This window comes from Oncorhynchus kisutch, linkage group LG21 (assembly GCF_002021735.2).
Source record: "Oncorhynchus kisutch isolate 150728-3 linkage group LG21, Okis_V2, whole genome shotgun sequence".
NCBI classification, from domain to species: Eukaryota; Metazoa; Chordata; class Actinopteri; order Salmoniformes; family Salmonidae; genus Oncorhynchus; species Oncorhynchus kisutch.
In genome coordinates, this window is record NC_034194.2 from 9,596,114 (window position 1) to 9,616,474 (window position 20,361).

The 20,361-nt window shown below is 41.9% G+C and overlaps 1 protein-coding gene across 1 annotated transcript in view; it reads left to right on the top strand.

The window, feature by feature from the left end:
* The window catches only part of LOC109866685 (potassium channel subfamily K member 3-like), a 60,169-nt gene extending 52,368 nt beyond the window's left edge, over positions 1-7,801 (top strand). Inside the window, exon 2 of the mRNA XM_020455471.2 lies at positions 4,276-7,801. Coding sequence (XP_020311060.1) covers positions 4,276-5,213 — 938 coding nt within the window. The 3' untranslated portion in view covers positions 5,214-7,801. The remainder of the gene's footprint in view (positions 1-4,275) is intronic.
* The last annotated feature ends 12,560 nt before the right edge of the window (positions 7,802-20,361 follow it).

The following is a 20,361-nucleotide window of genomic DNA, read 5'->3' on the forward strand; positions in this document are numbered from 1 at the left end:
TGACTTTCACAACGTTACGGCTACACACAAGCGTCGGTGCGCTTTCCCGCTTTACCGCACATCAGTACTGTTGAAATGGCTAGCTCCATTCGGACTTGGAAGGAATGGCTCGCACAGGTTTCCTACCTGGCAGATATTTTTGATCATCTGAATTCGCTCAATGTGTCAATGCAAGGGAGGGGCACAATCGATTTGAACAGAGGGACAAAGTGGATGCCTTCCAGATGAAGTTTACGTTTCGGCAAAATCATGTTTCTAACGAGAGTATTGGCATGTTTCCCAAAGCTGATTTCGATATTCAGAATCTGATCAACAAAGCGCACGGCGACACAGTGAAAAAAAAATACGTTAAACAGCATCATGTCAAGCTGCAGGGAAGGTTTTGCAACTACTTCCAGGAGGAGAACTGGACATGACGACTGGACACGGGACGCCTTTCGAGTGGAGCTGGGAAGCGTCACGTTGCCAAGCAATGAAGAGGATCAGCTGGTGGAGCTGTCGATTGATCGCGGACTGAGCATGCGCAACTCGGGAATGACACTGCCACAGTTCTGGTGCAGTTTAGTGGGAGAGTATCCTGCTCTCGCCTGTCATACAATCAGAATCATGCTACCGTTCAGCACTACCTATTTGTGTGAAAGTGGCTTCTCTGCTATGGCCATGCTGAAAACTAAAAGCAGAAACAAACTGGACAGCGAGCATGACCTCCGAGTTGTCCTGTCAACCATCACCCCAGACTTCCATAAACGTATCAAACTGAAGCAACACCCCCAGCTTTCTCACTGATAAGCCACACGCGCGCACGCGCACACAAACACAATACAATTAACATGTTATTGAGTTATTGTTCACTAAGTTAATTATTGTTAATTAATTCAGACATTTATATTACTGGTTAAAAACATACACTATTTTAAAAACGTTATGGTTGTGAAACTTTTCACATGGTAATTGATGATTAAGAATTCCTAATGATTGCTGTTTTTTCTATTTTAGAAACTGGTACGTGTTACTGTTTATTAACATTATTGGACTGGTACGTGTTACTGTTTATTAACATTATTGGACTGGTTCCTGTTACTGTTCATTAACATTATTGGACTGGTTCCTGTTACTGTTCATTAACATTATTGGACTGGTACGTGTTACTGTTTATTAACATTATTGGACTGGTACGTGTTACTGTTTCTTAACATTATTGGACTGGTACGTGTTACTGTTCATTAACATTATTGGACTGGTTCCTGTTACTGTTCATTAACATTATTGGACTGGTACGTGTTACTTTTCATTAACATTATTGGACTGGTACGTGTTACTGTTTCTTAACATTATTGGACTGGTACGTGTTACTGTTCATTAACATTATTGGACTGGTTCCTGTTACTGTTCATTAACATTATTGGACTGGTACGTGTTACTTTTCATTAACATTATTGGACTGGTACGTGTTACTGTTCATTAACATTATTGGACTGGTACGTGTTACTGTTCATTAACATTATTGGACTGGTTTTGATGTCATGTTCTGAGTCTGATAATGTATTAAACCCCACTCCTGAACTCGTCTCCTAATTAAAATGGCTTATTCTCTTGAATTTATAATAAATATTTTCTCCGTTAATATGGCTGTGTAATCACTTTCTTTAATACCGTAATAGTAGACCCATGAGACAGTCTATTTTGCAAGTGAAGCCTGCCCAAGAAGGCAGCTGCAATACAACATTACAAAATGTAATCGTCAACAGTCCATAATATTGGGTCGCGACTCAATTGTCATTGTCAAATTTGGGTCCCCAGGCAAAGCCAGTTGAGAACGACAGGTCTAAAGAATACATACCAGAACAAGCACACAAAATGTGGTGGATACACAATCTTCTGAAGCTAAGATATGATACATTAATATCCATCACATCCACAACCATTATGGATGTTATGGATATCATAACGCTGAAAAGGGATAATGAAAATGAACAGAGAAACCAATTAAAAACCAGATAAAACATGAATGAAAGTTAGGTTGAAATAGAATGTTTCAAGATTATCCGATGTAAGGTGCAACTTTTACAAAACTTTTTCCTTAAAAAACGTTATGGATTATTACATTACCTGTCCCAGTCACCCCCCTATCTTCACAAGACTATAGGACACGTAAAGAAACCCAAGACACTTCAATTTGGTCTGTATTTATCCAATATCAGCTAATCTTCACAATTTATAGTGGAGAGTGCGATAATTTGAGCCAAAGGGGTAAATTGAGACACACCCTTGTTTCGAGGAAACCATACACAACATTTTTTTGTATATATTTAGGAAGAGGTCATCATTTCACGGAGTCTGTCAAGTAAGAAACAAGATGGAAAACGTAGTAAAAAACAGATTTTCCCCAAATGAATTCATAGTGTTTCATGATGCTTGTATATAAACTAAAGTTGATAATTTTAAGATTGAGAGAGAGAGAGAGAGAGAGAGAGAGAGAGAGAGAGAGAGAGGGGGAGAGAGAGAGCGAGACAAAGAGAGAGGGGGAGATGGAAGAGAGAGAGAGAGCGAGAGAGAGGGGGAGATGAGAGATATATGAGAGAGATATGAGAGACAGAAATATTGAAGGAGGTTGAAAATAAGAATCGAGGCAGTAAATCTCCTGCCACATTTGTGTCCTCGTAAGCACTGTGGATGAAGAGATATATGCTGTAAATTGTCTTAAAAGTATGTTAGTGTAGGACACCGTAAAGCATCTTAATCTGCCCTATAGGACAAGGTGAAGAAAGATAGAGATGGAAAACTCCTCTGAAAATAACATGAAACGTCTCAGGATAGGAAGATGAATGCTTTAGTAGATTAAACTAGAACTAGCTAAGTGTCGTCAGGATGTTATTTCTTCTCACTTCGGAGAGGAAGAGCCAAGCCCAGGACAGCTTACCCTTTCAAGGCAGTGCGGCGGGTGAGATTTAAAATTAATTTGCCTTCAGCGAGACAGATGAGTTAACCACATAGGTTGGTGTGACAATAAAACCAGAGCCCTTGAAATTAAATCAAACAGCAAACAATTAAACAGTCTTTTCTGGCACCATTGTTACCTGACACCGGGTTGCAAGGATCTTGCATGCAACTGGTCCGCCGCACCATGTTAAAGTACACGTGTGTGGGACGGGGTGTGTGTGGGATTGAGGTTGGCTGCACTTTTGAAAAATCGGTTAAAGCTAGATTTTTCAGCCCAAATGATATTTCACCTGAAATGTGCCAGGGTGCATGGCAGATCACTCGTTCAGTGGGTTTATCAGCTTGGTCAGCTCAGCTGGTGTACCCATGGAATGAGTGCTTTCTTCAGAACTGCTGTGAAGTGTTGAAAAACCCTTTATTCTATCATTCCAAGTGGTTTTAAGTGGCTCTATCAGTAAGTGCAAGATCACTAAAACCTGTTTTTCATCTCATATCATCCCGTTTAAAAAAATGTTAAGTTTTGAAAGAATTGCGCTAATCGTAAAATCATATTTCATTATTGCTTGGCCTTCTGAAGTTGGGCTTTCTGCTTAAATTTGGTGTCTCTATTTTTTAGACAGTCTTTGTCCTTTCTTTCCCTTGATCAATCATGTCAAAGCCTGTTCAGTTGGCCAGGTAACACCCTAGCATACCGAATACATTTTGTTTCCATTATGCAGTATCTGTGTACTGTAATTAATATGATACAAACCGTGTACAATACACCTAGCAGAAAAAAAAAAGAATACCCTTAACTGATCTTCCTTCAATAAGAGCGAGCATTCATATTGACAGCAAGTGCATCTCACCCAAAACAATGTAAGGGGCTAATTAGAAGCAACTGTCCTTAGTGGTCTATACTTGCCAAACCCCAGAGAGACTGACTCGTTATGAATAATTGAAGGCCTTTCTCCCCCACACAACATCAACACTGAACCATTCTCACCATTCTCACCACTACTGCTGCACATTCATAACTCCCTTGCCAAAATCCTATCTGGAGCCCCTCAAAATGAGGAATATTAAATTGTGTTGAATTTCAAAACTGTGGCACCATTGACCTTCATCCCTAATTCAATTGACTAAGTAACTCAACTAAGTAACTCAACTAACTGACTAACTCAAAAGACTAACAACTATAGAAGAAACTCAACTAACGCGACTGACTAACTAACTCAACTAACTCGCTCACTCACTAAACAAAGTAACTCAACAAACTCAATTGAATACCTCAACTGACTTCATTTTGTCTGTTCCACCCCACTGACTCTCTACTGCTGTCTCTCTCTGTCTTAGGGTACGGCCATGCGGCCCCCAGCACGGATGGAGGCAAGGTGTTCTGCATGCTCTACGCCCTGCTGGGCATCCCTCTCACCCTGGTCATGTTCCAGAGCCTGGGCGAGCGCATCAACACCCTGGTGCGCTACCTGCTGCACCGCCTGAAGAAGTGCCTTGGCATGCGGCGCACTGAGGTCTCCATGGTCAACATGGTGGCCATTGGCTTCATCTCCTGCATGAGCACGCTGTGCATTGGAGCACTCTCCTTCTCCTTCTTCGAGGGATGGAGCTTCTTCCACGCCTACTACTACTGCTTCATCACGCTCACCACTATCGGCTTCGGGGATTATGTGGCACTGCAGAAGGATCACGCTCTACAGACCAACCCCAAGTACGTGGCCTTCTGCTTCATCTACATTCTCACTGGCCTGACCGTGATCGGAGCCTTCCTCAACCTTGTCGTGCTGCGCTTCATGACCATGAACTCAGAGGACGAGAAGCGGGACGCTGAGCAGCGCGCCCTCCTCTCCCGAAACGGCCAGGCCGGAGGGCACAACCAAATGCGCTGCACCCCCGACTTGCCCTCCTCCTCCTCAGCTGCCTCAGGGTGTGGTGGAGGATCAGGGAACAGTGGTGTGGGGGGAGCAGGGAGGGGGCTGCGAAACGTCTATGCGGAGGTGCTCCACTTCCAGTCCATGTGCTCCTGCCTGTGGTACAAGAGTAGGGAGAAGCTGCAGTACTCTATCCCCATGATCATCCCCCGGGACCTGTCCACCTCGGACACATACATGGAGCAGGGGGAGGCCTTTTCCTCCGACCCCCTCCACCCGCTTCACTCCAACGGCTGCATCTGCAGCATGCACCATCCCCACTCTGCCATCAGCTCTGTGTCCACGGGCCTGCACAGTCTCACCCCATACAGACTAAGACACAGCAAGAGGCGAAGCTCCATATAGAGGCCTGGAGGATGCAATGCATATAAAACCAAGCCCCACCTCCTCTCTACCACATGGAAGGACTGTGGCACTATTTTAGATGGACTAAACCAAGAGCGCTCAACTAACAGTCCTCATGGGATCACTGTCCTGTGGTGATTAGTTTTGCACTGGCACTTAAGTGATCGATTAATGTCACTGATTTTTTGAAAAACAAGAATAGGCCGAAGTTTTGACCCTTGGACTATATCTTTACTATATTTTCAGCATCCTTTCACATTTTGCCGTATTTAAGGTTGAAGTTCATGATCTTCAATATTGGGAGATTGTTTGAATGATAAGAGGACATTGCACTATGAGAGACATATTTTTATGTGAAAGCGAGGATTATTCATTTTAAGAAACTGTGCATCATAAGCCACACTTGATTTTATGTTTGGTGAAGTGATACTATTATTTTTTACAAATAATATTATCACTTCAATATATCACAAGAGATATATAGAAGTGTTACTCTCAGTAATCATCAATAAAAACTCCCAGTAGTCATCAATAAAATAAATGTAAATATATTTCTCATATGAATACAGTTTTTAACCAACGTAGTTACTAGGGAAGAAGGTATATTTCAGTTAAAGTATTCTAAAAACTCAGTCGACTCTGTCTTGAGTCTGTAACTGAAGTTCAGTTTCAAGCTGAACACTTTTGATCTGCTTTAGTTACTTACTGTATCTTTCTCTCAATCCTCAAGACCTATCATATTTTGTCAAAAGTATTGTAATTTTCTTTCTAAAGCTTTTTTTACATCCATATAATTGATTTACTGTATGTTTGTTATTCATTTGTTTTATGTTTTCATGATAGGGTTTTACTGAGAGCATTTGGGCTCACTGTGTATACTGTAGTAGACAGTCTAATTTACTGCTGCACTTTATAACATTATTGTGTGCTTTAAGGCACTGGAATTTATGCTTACTCACCTGATTTTTTGGTACCTAAATAATTTATTCTTATAGGTGTAATGCTCTTAAATATTGTCTAAGGGAGATTTGTAATACCCTATGAAAGTGACACACATTTTTACTTCTGGGATCCTTGTTTTGTAGGCTTAGAATTTGCTTCAAATTTGCATCGTCAAATTCATATTAAAATGTATATGTATTTTCATATGAATTAACTTACCATATGCCGGTGTTCAACGTGTGTGTGTCATCCAAGACGAAGCACAAATCCAAAAAGCTACAGCTGTTTCATTTGAACTACACAGGGTATTGGTTCGGATGTCTTTTGTCTTTGGTTCAGTTGGTTGAAATAGATTTTTAAATGCCTTTTTCGCATCCAGAAAAATATGTCTACATCTGGCTGTCATAAAAACCTAAATATGATGTCTTGACGTTATGAAAAATTATATCTTTACTTGGTTTAAATCTGTTTATCTCCTCAACCAGGAAACCAATTTATAACCAGAAACCTACATCATTATGATGTCACATGGCACGTTTTGTCAACTGGGAATGCACATCTTCAAGCAGATAGAGCGTCTTTGGTGAGGGTCATATGGATCACAAGTTAATGATTTACTGAATAATATTTATGTTATAGAGAAATGAGATTTGTTTGAAACATCATGAGATGGTACTATGAATGTTTAACAGATTTTAAATTGAAACTCTTTTTGATTCAATCACTTCAGATTGATTTGAAGATTACCATTTCTTTGAGTTGGAGTTATTAATCAAATTTTCTTAATAAAGTATAGAAGTTGGAAATTTAATACCAACATTTCTTTTTTAATTTTTCTATATTCTGATTGGGCGATAATGGTAACCAAAGTGAAAGTTAAAATCTTAGTTCATCACAGTATTGTTCAACAGCTTGGTGAATTGTTGAGAAAAAATAAGAAACCCGCACACTGCTCTTGCTAGTATCACCGCTCCCCACCAAGCCCTACGTATCGGCCTCAAGGCAAAAGCAGTGTGTGGGTTTCTTCTTTTTTCTCAATCTTATTCAACTGTTTCCATGAACCTGCAACAAAGATAGCTCAGATTTGCGATTACCTTTTGAATTTTGAATTACAGTATGTAATTGTTGCCTGGTGGGACATCAGTATGTATTTTAAATAGTTAAATAAAATATAATAAAATAATAATACAATCAAAATGCACTTAATGATGTGACAAAACAATGCACATGTGGCTAAATTATGTTATCTAGTGTAGTATTTTCAAGGATTTCCTTTATATCTGAACAGAGAGGAGTAATTACATAATTTGATATAATTCCAACATCCCCCTTCCTGCGGCTAATGATGAACAGTTCTTATTATTCAATGGATTGTGGTGAGTAACCCCATATGATGTTATTGAGTAGGTAGGCCTACTGTTGCAATAATATTGAAAATAATCTATCAGCAAATAGCCTACAATTACAAGAGAATAATTTCAGTAAGTCAATGAACAAGTGTTTCTACCTAATCATTTATTTTGCCTGTTTAGCCAAGTGGTTTTAGTGCCTATAGAAAGTCTACACCCTCCTTGGATTTCTTCAAATGTTATTGTGTTAGAAAGTGCGATTAAAATGTAATTATAATTTTTTGTCAACGTACTACACAGAATTCTCTAATGTCAAAGTGGAAGATTGTTTTTTGATTAATGAAAAATAAAACAAACACTAATATATATAATATATACTAATATACTAATATATAATTATTCACTCCCTGAGTATATGTTAGAAACACCTTACAGCTGAGCTGTAAATCTCATTAGTGCTTTTTACACCTGTACTGTGCAATATTCACCCATTATTCTTTTCAAAATTCTTTAAGCTCTGTGAAGGTATTGGAGATCATAGCTAGCCAGCAATTTTCAAGTCTTGCCATAGATTTTCAACCAGTTTAATTAAAAACTGTAACTTCGTCACTGTCTTCTTGGTAAGCAAACCCAGTGTAGATTTGGATTTGTGTTGTAGGTTATCCTACTGAAAGGTGAATTCCTCTCCCGGTGTCTGGTGTAAAGCAGACTGAAGCAGGTTTTACTCTAGGATTTAGCCTCTGCTTAGCTACATCCCATTTCTTTTCATCCTCAAAAACTCCCCAGTCTTTGCCAATCAGAAGACCATTGTCATTTTTAACACATTGTGGCACTATTCTTAACCAAGAAACTACTTAACTCACAAACCTTATGAAAACATTTTTTCAGTTGAAGTCTAATGAAACAAAACTGTTGTTATGCAAACAACTGAACTACACCAATCATTGTTATATTGTGTTTGTTTTCACACTTGACTTTGTAAGTTATACAGTACAACAACTAAAACAATAATTGTCTGCGTGCGTGCATGCCAACGTACACATAGGAAGCATTTTCAGTCAGATTCTCAGTTGTGAAACATGTACACATGCATACTCCATTGTTGGCCTACAACTTTGTATGCTTCAAATCACTGCACCCACATCTCACTTGGGATAGTTCTAACATTGTGTCACAACTCACCCTAACCTTGGCAGCTATTACATTGCTTGTTTGGATTTCCTGAGGTAGCCTGAGCATCACATGTACTCCACCAAAAGAACGACACCAGAGGAGTGGGAGGAGAGCTGTGGTTCTAGTCAGTTTCAGGTGGCGAGCAAACCATCCACCGCTTCCGAGTATATTACTCACTAATGTTAAGGCCCTGGACAATAACGTAGATGAGGTCAGGGCGATGATATCCTTTCAGAGAGACATAAGGGATTGCAGCAACATACTCTGTTACACTCTAAACCCACTTCAATTTGCATACCGCCCCAACAGATCCAGGGACTATGCAATCGCAATTGCACTGCTCCTTCCCTATCCTGCCAGGAAACCCCAGGTCGAAAAAGTAGATAACAACTCCTCCACCACGCCGATCCTCGACACGAGGGCCCCACAGGGGTGCGTGCTCAGCCCCTCCTGTACTCCCTGTTCATCCATGACTGTGTGGCTGCGGACTCCAAAGCAATCATCAAGTTTGCTGACAACACCGAAGTGGTAGACCTGATCACCAAAAATGTTGAGACAGCCTACAGGGAGGAAGTGAGAGCCCTGGTGGAGTGGTGCCACGAAAATAACCTCTCCCTTAATGTCAACAAAATTAAGGAGCTGATCATGGACTACAGGAGACAGCAGAGAGAGCACGCCCACCTCCAAATCGATGGGGCCACAGTGGAGAGGGTCAACAGTTTAAAATGCCTCGATGTTTACATCCTTGAGGGCCTGAAATGGTCCCCCCACACCAACACCGTAGTGAAGAAGGCGCAACAGGCTCTATTCAACCTCAAAGGTTAAAGAACTTCTACAGATGCACCATCGAGAGCATTCTGTCGGGATGTATCCATGCCTGGTACGATAACTGCACCCCCTTAATCACAGGACTCTACAGAGGATGGTGCAGTTAGCCCAACCCATCACCAATGCCAATGAGATCATCAAGGACCTCAGACACCTGAGCCACGGCCTGTTTGCCCTACTACCATCTAACAGACGGAGACAATACAGGAATATCAAAACTGAAAAACAGCTTCTATCTTCAGGCCGTCAGACTGTTGAGCAGTCATCACTAGCCGGCCGCTGGCCGGTACCTGCCTTCCAACTTATACACTGTCACTAGCCGGCTACCATCTGGTACTCTACCCTGCACTTTAGAGACTGCTGCTCTATGTACAGTACCAGTCAAAAGTATGGACACACCTACTCATTCATGGGTTTTTCTTAATTGTTTTCTATTTTCTACATTGGAGAATAATAGGGAAGACGTTAAAACTATGACATTTATTTCACCTTTATTTAGCCAGGTAAGCTAGTTGAGAACAAGTTCTCATTTGCAACTGCGACCTGGCCAAGATAAAGCATAGCAATTTGACAAATACAACAACACATGGAATACACATGGAATAAACAAAACATACAGTCAATAATACAGTAGAAAAAAAGATAGCAAAAAAAAGTCTATACACAGTGAGTGCAAATGAGGTAAGATAAGGGAGATAAGGCAATAAATAGGCCATATTGGCGAAGTAATTACAATATAGCAATTAAACACCGGAACGGTAGATGTGCAGAAGACGAATGTGCAAGTAGAGATACTGGGGTGCAAAGGAGCAAGATAAATACATAAATACAGTATGGGGACGAGGTAGATAGATGGGCTGTTTACAGATGGGCTATATACAGGTGCAGTGATCTGTGAGCTGTTCTGGCAGCTGGTGCTTAAAGCTAGTGAGTGAGATGTGAGTCTCCAGCTTCAGTGATTTTTGCAGTTCGTTCCAGTCATTGGCAGCAGAGAACTGGTTACTACATGATTCCATGTGTGTTATTTCATAGTTTGATGTCTTCACTATTATTCAACAATGTAGAAAATAGTCAAATATAGAAAACACATTTAATGAGTAGTAGTGTCCAAACTTTTGACTGGTACTGTATTTCCACTAATATTTCTTCATGCAGTTCATACTTTACAATTGTTTATGCACTATTTATCCAGTCTTGGTGCTTATGTTTGCGTACTTTGCGGGTTGACATGCATCTGATGTGTATGCTAAATTAAACGCCTGGCAACTTTTATAGGCTGAAAGACCAGGAGGTTCTGGTGTTAAAAGCTTGCCTGTCTGGGCCTAAGCCGGTGTTCCTGGCCTCATCTCTTTTATGAATTAGAATTACTTCTGATAATTCTGGAGTGTACCAGGCATTCAATCTACTTTCAACCCATAATGTTTTGAAGGGAGCATGATTATAGAAGATAGCATTGAAGACATCTGCAAAGACGCCCAAAGCTTAATCAGGTTCAGGTATAGCTGAAATACAATCAAGGACACTAAAATAAAGATCATGTAAAAAAAAGTCTGTTCACGGAAGTTTTTAAAGTTCCTCTTTGTGATGATACGAGGCTTATTATTTTGTATTCTCACGTCTCTAACACAAACAATTGGGAAATGGTTACTAATGTGAAGACACCAGTAGAAATATAATACACTGGTGTTGTAACGGGTGCGTACTGGCGGCAGAGAAGTCAGGCGCAGGAGAGCAAAAACTGTGTTACAACGGCGCAGTTGAACTTCTTATGGGTGCAGGGGCAGTATTGAGTACCTTGGATGAAAAGGTGCCCAGAGGTGCCCAGAGTAAACTGCCTGCTCCTCAGTCCCAGTTGCTAACATATGCATATTATTATTAGTATGGGATATAAAACACTCTGAAGTTTCGAAAACTGTTTGAATGATGTCTGTGAGTATAACAGAACTCATATGGCAGGCAAAAACCTGGATGTTTTTGGAACTACTGAACATAACGCGCCCAGTGTATACTGAGATTTTTTGATATAAATATGAACTTTACCGAACAAAACATACATGTAGTCCTATGAGTGTCATAAGAATTTTATCTCTATTTGTGCTTTTTGTGACTCCTCTCTTTGCCTGGAAAAATGGATGTGTTTTTCTGTGGCTTGGCTCTGACCTAACATAATCGTTTGTGGTGCTTTCGCTGTAAAGCCTATTTGAAATTGAACACTTTGTTGGGATTAACAACAAGATTACTTTTAAAATGGTATAAGATACTTGTATGCTTGAGGAATCTTAATTATGAGATTTCAGTTGTTTTGAATTTGTCGCCCTGCACTTTCACTGGCTGTTGTCATATCGATCCCGTTAATGGTATTGCAGCCCTAAGTTTTTAATAATAAAAATCACCGTAAACAAAACAATCAAAATACAATGGGTACAAAACCCGTAGCACACCAGACATGACGTGCACAAGAACTTACAATAAACAATTATTGACAAGGACATGGGGGGAAGAGAAGGTTAAATACACAACATGTAATGATGGAATTGAAACCAGGTGTGTGGGAAGACAAGACAAAACAAATGGAAAATGAAAGGTGGATCGGCGATGGCTAGAAGACCGGTGAGGTCGACCGCCGAACGCCTCCCGGCCAAGAAGATGTCTATTCGTTAAAATAAGATCAATCAGAGTTGACTGATGGATCTCTAGGGTTGGGCCATGTAGGCTTAGTCACCAGCTGGATTAGGTTTAGATCATTACACATGTTTTTTTGATTGCCTGAAGCCTGCATTTCCCAATCATAATTTAGGTCACCCAGAATAATAACTTCTGATTTAGTAATAGAAGAAAACAAACTATTTAACTCCTCGAGTGCACAAAGGTTTCCCGGGGGAGGACAGTAGACCCCATATAACTGTTATGGATAAAGCATTTCCCCAGACAGAGGATTAAAGATAATAGCACAATGTTTTTGGCAAGGGAAATGGATTTTTAGTAAAGAGACAGAAATTAAGTTGAGTAAAATTGGCCACTCAACCAACCTGTCTGTCAGCTCTGACTAATGGAAAGCCTTCCAAGAAGAGTGTAGGCTGTTATAGCAGCAAAGGGGGGACCAACTGCATGCTAATGCCCATGATTTTGACATGAGATATTTGACGAGCAGGTGTCCACATATTTTTGGTAATGTAGTGTACTGGATACAGCCCTTAGCTATGGTATATTGGTCATATACCACAAACCCCAGCGGTGTCTGATGCTACTAAAAACTGGAAACCAACCTAATTAGAACAATAAAAAAAATGGAATACCAGTGGTACAGTTGAAGTCAGAAGTTTATACATACACTTAGGTTGGAGTCATTAAATATAATTTTTCACCCACTCCACAAATTTCTTGTTAACAAACTATAGTTTTGGCAAGTCGGTCATCTACTTTGCGTATGACACAAGTAATTTTTCCAACAATTGTTTACAGACAAATTATTTCACTTATAACTCATTGTATTAAATTCCAGTGGGTCAGAAGTTTACATACACTAAGTTGACTGTGCCTCTTTGCTTTACATCATGGGAAAATAAAAAGAAATCAGCCAAGACCTCAGAAAAAAATTGAAGACCTCCACAAGTCTGGTTCATCCTGGGAGCAATTTCCAAACGCCTGAAGGTACCACGTTCATCTGTACAAACAATAGTGCGCAAGTTTAAACACCATGGGACCACGCAGCCATCATACCGCTCAGGAACGAAACATGTTCTGTCTCCTAGAGATGAAAGTACTTTGGTGCGAAAAGTGCAAGTCAATCCCAGAACAACAGCAAATAACCTTGTGAAAATGCTGGAGGAAACAGCTACAAAAGTATCTATATCCACAGTAAAACTAGTCCGATATCGACATAACCTGAAAGGCCGCTCAGCAAGGAAGAAGCCACTGCTCCAAAACCTCAAAAAATTAGAGAAATGTCCTCTGGTCTGATGAAACAAAAATATAACTGTTTGGCCATAATGACCATAGTTACAGTGCCTTGCGAAAGTATTCGGCCCTCTTGAACTTTGCGACCTTTTGCCACATTTCAGGCTTCAAACATAAAGATATAAAACTGTATTTTTTTGTGAAGAATCAACAACAAGTGGGACACAATCATGAAGTGGAACGACATTTATTGGATATTTCAAACTTTTTTAACAAATCAAAAACTGAAAAATTGGGCGTGCATCGGGTACTGTAGGTGTCCTAGAGGGCAGGTAGTTTGCCCACGGTGATACGTTGGACCCTCCACCCTCTGGAGAGAACTGCAGTTGTGGGTGGTGCAGTTGGCGTTCCAGGTGGTGATAAAGCCCGACAGTATGATCTCATTTGTGCATCTGTAAAAGTATGAGGGTTTTAGGGGCCAAGCCAAATATCTTCAGCCTCCAGTCATGTGTACACTGAGGAACTTCAAGCTTTCCACCTTCTCCACTGCGGTCCCGTCGATTTGGATAGGGGATGCTCCCTCTGCTGTTTCCTAAAGTCCCGGTCAGCTCCTTTGTTTTGTTGACGTTGAGTAAGAGGGTATTTTCCTGGCACCACTCTCCCAGGGCCCTTACCTCCTCCCTGTAGGAGGAGTCATTGTTGGTAATCAGGCCTACTACTGTTGTGTCATCTGCAAACTTGATGATTGAGTTGGAGGTGTGCATGGCCACGTAGTCATGGGTGAACAGAGAGTACAGGAGGGGAATGACCACACACCCTTGTGGGGCCTCCTGTGTTGAGGATCAGCGATGTGGAGGTGTTGTTTCCTACATTCGCCACCTGGGGCGGCCCATCAGCAAGCCCAGGAACCAGTTGCACAGAGCGTGGTTCAGACCCAGGGCCCCGAGCTTAATAATGAGCTTGGAGGGTACTATGGTGTTGAATGCTGAGCTGTAGTCAATGAACAGCATTCTTACATAGGTATTCCTCTTGTCCAGATGGGATAGGACAGTGTGCAGTGCGATGGCGAAATAACACACAAAGCAAAATACTGCAGAATTGCCTAGCAGCTAGAAGCAGATCTACCATATCCGTCGGAGCCATCTTACTTACAACATCTCTCTCCTCTTCACACACTCTATTTTTGCTCACAGCGGAGCTAACCCAAAGGCCCTGCGTGGGAGCTATAAAGGCTTTTAATCAACCCACTGGTGCATTTATATGCTGGGGATCAACTGGCCCAAGAGCAGAGAGCAATTGCATGAAGAGGCCTCTAGATAACTCAAACACTCCGCATGTGTGAGAAGTGCATGTATGAGTGCTTGTGTGTGTGTGAGTGTGGGGGGGGGGGGGGGGGGGGGGGGGGGCATGCGTGGTGTGTTTACTTGTCTCTGATCATATGAAAAAGGACGTTTTGATGCCCATTCAATCTTATACGACAACGCTACTTACTTTAATTTCACACCCGTTGAACTGAGCAGGCTGGTCTCGGTGATGGAGCTTGCTTGGTTGTGAAAGTTGTTTCAAATCAATTGTAATGGGTGATTGTTTAGCTGGCCTCCAACTCAGAGAAAATGGCAGCCGGTGACATGGATTCCGGGGTTTCATCTCATGCGATGGGGTTGACATTAGCTGTGTTATGCAACCGTAACCTCCAGCTTTGCTGTTGTTGCAGCCTGACAATAGGCACAGTGCGTGTGTGTGTGTGTGTGTGTGTGTGTGTGTGTGTGTGTGTGTGTGTGTGTGTGTGTGTGTGTGTGTGTGTGTGTGTTGCTGCTGCCTGACACTGGGCCAGGGGCATACTGTGACGAGAATTCAGCCCTAGCATTTAATCCATACCACATCACTGCCTGTCTGCTTAAGCCTTATACGTTATAAAAGCCACGCTAACGACTTAGGTTATATACAAATTAGTGCCTGTCATATACTGTATTTTTTACTGAATCAACACCTACTCTAACTGTTAATTAGACTAACATTTTCCCCTGGTGTCACTGGTGCCACTTACTTTTACAATTGGTGGCACCAGCCCATGATTTTGGTCCATCGTATTTATTTATTTGATTTTATTTCACCTTTATTTAACCAGGTAGGCAAGTTCTCATTTACAAATGCGACCTGCAAAGCAGTTCGACACATACAACGACACAGAGTTACACATGGAGTAAAACAAACATACAGTCAATAATACAGTAGAAACAAGTTTATATATGATGTGAGCAAATGAGGTGCGATAAGGGAGGTAAAGGCAAAAAAAAGGCCATGGTGGCAAAGTAAATACAATATATCAAGTCAAACACTGGAATGGTAGATTTGTAGTGGAAGAATGTGCATAGTAGAAATACAAATAATGGGGTGCAAAGGAGCAAAATAAATAAAATAAAATAAATACAGTAGGGAAAGAGGTAGTTGTTTGGGCTAAATTATAGGTGGGCTATGTATAGGTGCTGTAATCTGTGAGCTGCTCTGACAGCTGGTGCTTAAAGCTAGTGAGGGAGATAAGTGTTTCCAGTTTCAGAGATTTTTGTAGTTCTATCCAGTCATTGACAGCAGAGAACTGGAAGGAGAGACGGCCAAAGAAATAATTGGTTTTGGGGGTGACCAGAGAGATATACCTGCTGGTTCGCTTGCTACAGGTGGGTGATGCTATGGTGACCAGCGAGCTGAGATAAGGGGGGACTTTACCTAGCATGGTCTTGTAGATGACATGGAGACAGTGGGTTTGGAGGCGAGTATGAAGCGAGGGCCAGCCAACGAGAGCGTACAGGTCTCTATGGTGGGTAGTATATGGGGCTTTGGTGACAAAACGGATGGCACTGTGATAGACTGCATCCAATTTGTTGAGTAGGGTATTGGAGGCTATTTTGTAAATGACATCGCCGAAGTCGACGATTGGTAGGATGGTCAGTTTTACAAGGGTATGTTTGGCAGCATGAGTAAAGGATGCTTTGTTGCGAAATAGGAAGCCAATTCTAGATTTAACTTTAGATTGGAGATGTTTGATGTGGGTATGGAAGGAGAGTTTACAGTCTAACAAAACACCTAGGTATTTGTAGTTGTCCACATATTCTACGTCAGAGCCGTCCAGAGTAGTGATGTTGGACGGGTGGGCAAGTGCAGGGAGCGATCGGTTGAAGAGCATGCATTTAGTTTTACTTGTATTTAAGAGCAATTGGAGGCCACGGAATGAGAGTTGTGTGGCATTGAAGCTTGCCTGGAGGGTTGTTTACACAGTTTCCAAAGAAGGGACAGAAGTATACAGAATGGTGTCGTCTGCGTAGAGTTGGATCAGATAATCACCAGCAGCAAGAGCGACATCATTGATGTATACAGAGAACAGAGTCGGTCCAAGAATTGAACCCTGTGGCACCCCCATAGAGACTGCCAGAGGTCCGGACAGCAGACCCTCCGATTTGACACACTGAACTCTATCAGAGAAGTAGTTGGTAAACCAGGCGAGGCAATCATTTGAGAAACCAAGGCTGTCGAGTCTGCCAATAAGAATGTGGTGATTGACAGAGTCGAAAGCCTTGGCCAGGTCGATGAATATGGCTGCACAGTAATGTCTCTTATCGATGGTGGTTATGATGTCGTTTAGGACCTTGAGCGTGGCTGAGGTGCACCCATGACCAGCTCTGAAACCAGATTGCATAGCAGAGAGGGTATGGTGAGATTCGAAATGGTCGGTAATCTGTTTGTTGACTTAGCTTTCGAAGACCTTAGAAAGGCAGGGTAGGATAGATATAGGTCTGTAGCAGTTTGGGTCAAGACTGGCCCCCCCCCTTTGAAGAGGGGGATGACCGCAGCTGCTTTCCAATCTTTGGGACACGAAAGAGAGGTTGAACAGGCTAGTAATAGGGGTGGCAATAATTTTGGCAGATAATTTAAGAAAGAAAGGTCCAGATTGTCTAGCCCGGCTGATTTGTAGGGGTCCAGATTTTGCAACTCTTTCAGAACATCAGCTGACTGGATTTGGGAGAAGGAGAAATGGGGAAGGCTTGGGCGAGTTGCTGTGGGGAGTGCAGTGCTGTTGACCGGGGTAGGGGTAGCCAGGTGGAAAGCATGGCCAGCCGTAGAAAAATGCTTATTGACATTCTCAATTATAATGGATTTATCAGTGGTGACAGTGTTTCCTATCTTCAGTGCGGTGGGCAGCTGGGAGGAGGTGTTCTTATTCTCCATGGACTGTACAGTGTCCCAGAACTTTTTTGAGTTTGTGTTGCATGAAGCAAATTTCTGCTTGAAAAAGCTAGCCTTGGCATTTCTAACTGCCTGTGTATAGTGGTTTATAGCTTCCCTGAAAAGCTGCATATCACAGGGGCTGTTCGATGCTAATGCAGAACGCATTAGGATGTTTTTGTGTTGGTTAAGGGCAGTCAGGTCTGGGGAGAACCAAGGGCTATATCTGTTCCTGGTTCTAAATTTCTTGAATGGGGCATGGTTAGGAAGGCATTTAAAAAAAAACAGGCATCCTCTACTGACGGGATGAGATCAATATCCTTCCAGGATACCCGGCCAGGTCGATTAGAAAGACCTGCTCGCTGAAGTGTTTCAGGGAGCGTTTGACAGTGATGAGTGGAGGTCCTTTGACCGCTGACCCATTGCGGATGCAGGCAATGAGGCAGTGATCGCTGAGATCTTGGTTGAAGACAACAGAGGTGTATTTAGAGGGCAAGTTGGTTAGGATGATATCTATGATGGTGCCCGTGTTTACAGCTTTGGGGAGGTACCTGGTAGGTTCATTGATAATTTGTGTGAGATTGAGGGTATCAAGCTTAGATTGTAGGATGGCTGGGGTGTTAAGCATGTTCCAGTTTAGGTCGCCTAGCAGCACGAGCTCTGAAGATAGATGGGGGCAATCAGTTCACATATGGTGCCCAGAGCACAGCTGGGGGCAGAGGGTGGTCTATAGCAGGCGGCAACGGTGAGAGACTTGGTTTTAGAGAGGTGCATTTTTTAAAGTAGAAGTTCAAATTGTTTGGGTACAGACCTGGATAGTAGGACAGAACTCTGCAGGCTATCTTTACAGTAGATTGCAACACCTCCCCCTTTGGCAGTTCTATCTTGTCTGAAAATGTTGTAGTTTGGGATGAAAATTTCTTTCTTCTGGTCTTCCTAAGCCAGGATTCAGACACAGCTAGAACATTTGGGTTGGCAGAGTGTGCTAAAGCAGTGAATAAAACAAACTTAGGGAGGAGGCTTCTAATGTTAACATGCATGAAACCAAGGTTATTACGGTTACAGAAGTCATCAAAAGAGAGCGCCTGGGGAATAGGAGTGGAGCTAGGCACTGCAAGGATTCACCTCTACATCACCAGTGGAAAAGAGGAGCAGTAGGATAAGGGTACTGCAAAAAGCAATGAGAATTGGTAGTCTAGAATGTCTGGAACAGAGAGTAAAAGGAGGTTACTGGGGGCGATAAAATAGCTTCAAGGTATAATGTGCAGACAAAGGTATGGTAGGATGTGAATACAGTGGAGGTAAACCTAGGTATTGAGTGATGATGAGAGAGATATTGTCTCTAGAAACATCATTGAAACCAGGAGATGTCATCGCATGTGTGGGTTGGATAAGGTATAGTGAGCAGGACTATAGAGGCTCTACAGTGAAATAGCAATGGACAAGGCATATTGACATTAAAGAGAGGCATGCTTAGTCGAGTGATCAAAAGGGTCCAGTGAGTGGTGAGGTTGGTTGGGGTCACGGCAATTCAGACAGCTAGCCGGGCCATCGGTAGCAAGCTAGCATAGGATGGAGGTCTATTTTTAGCCACCTCGTACGTTTCCGTCGGTTATATTAGTGGGGTTCCGTGTGGTAGAGGGGAGTGACTGATGGAACTCTTCAAATGGCTAGCGAAATAGGAAGCCAATTCTAGATTTAACTTTAGATTGGAGAAGCTTGCGGTTGAAATCCGGGGACATGGAGAGAAAAATAGGTCCGGTATGAGCACGCGCCCTCTCCCTCACAAGCTGAAAGACTGATATTGTTCCGGTGCTCTTCTCACAAAAACTCCAAATACTTGTTCATTTCTCAAAAAACAAGCCTGAAACCTTGAATAAAGACTGTTGACATCTATTGGAAGCCATAGGAATTGCAAACTGGGAGACAGATTTACATAGAAACAATAGGTTCCCATTATAAGAGCCTGTGAGCTTTTCTTCAGCTTTTTGCCTGCCATATACATTTCTTTACAGTCTCAGACATTATTATAACACTTTTAGAAACGTAAAAGTGTTTTATATCCAATGCTACTAATTATATGCATATCTTGGCTTCTGGGCCTGAGTAACAGGCAGTTTACTTTGGGCATGTCAGTCTGGCGGAAATTCAGGAAACTAGACCCTATCCCTAACTAATCCCAGATTTGGGACCATACAGCCACTTCACTGAATAGAAGGCTAGTGATTGCTTTGCAATGCTTGCAGTTAACGTGAGCCACTGTCACTGATTCCTTCAAAACCACTCAATGTTGAATTTGTGATTTCCAACTTGTTATGTAATGTTTATGTCCAATGGCCGTTTTATCTATAATTTCTCTTCATCATTTCTCTTCATATGACAAGGATTAAAAATGATTTTCCAGTAGATTGTCTACTTGATTCATGATGATGACTGCTAGCTAAGATTTTGAAAGTATGATGTTGACATGATCAGTCCAATCAAAGCTACTGTACATATAACGTGATATGACATTTTTTCTTAAAACTGCATTGTTGGTAAAGGCTTGTAAGTTAAGGCTTGTACGTAAGCATTTCACTGTTGTATTGTGATTTGATTTGATGGGCACTTCTAATGTAACTCTATGGCAGCACCAAAGGGGCTAGCATTTTCTAGTCCTCCCCTTAGACTCGGCGGTCACGTAGTGTCCCTATGAACAGTGGCAGTTCTAGCTTGTATGGCTCCCTGGGCACCCCCCCCCC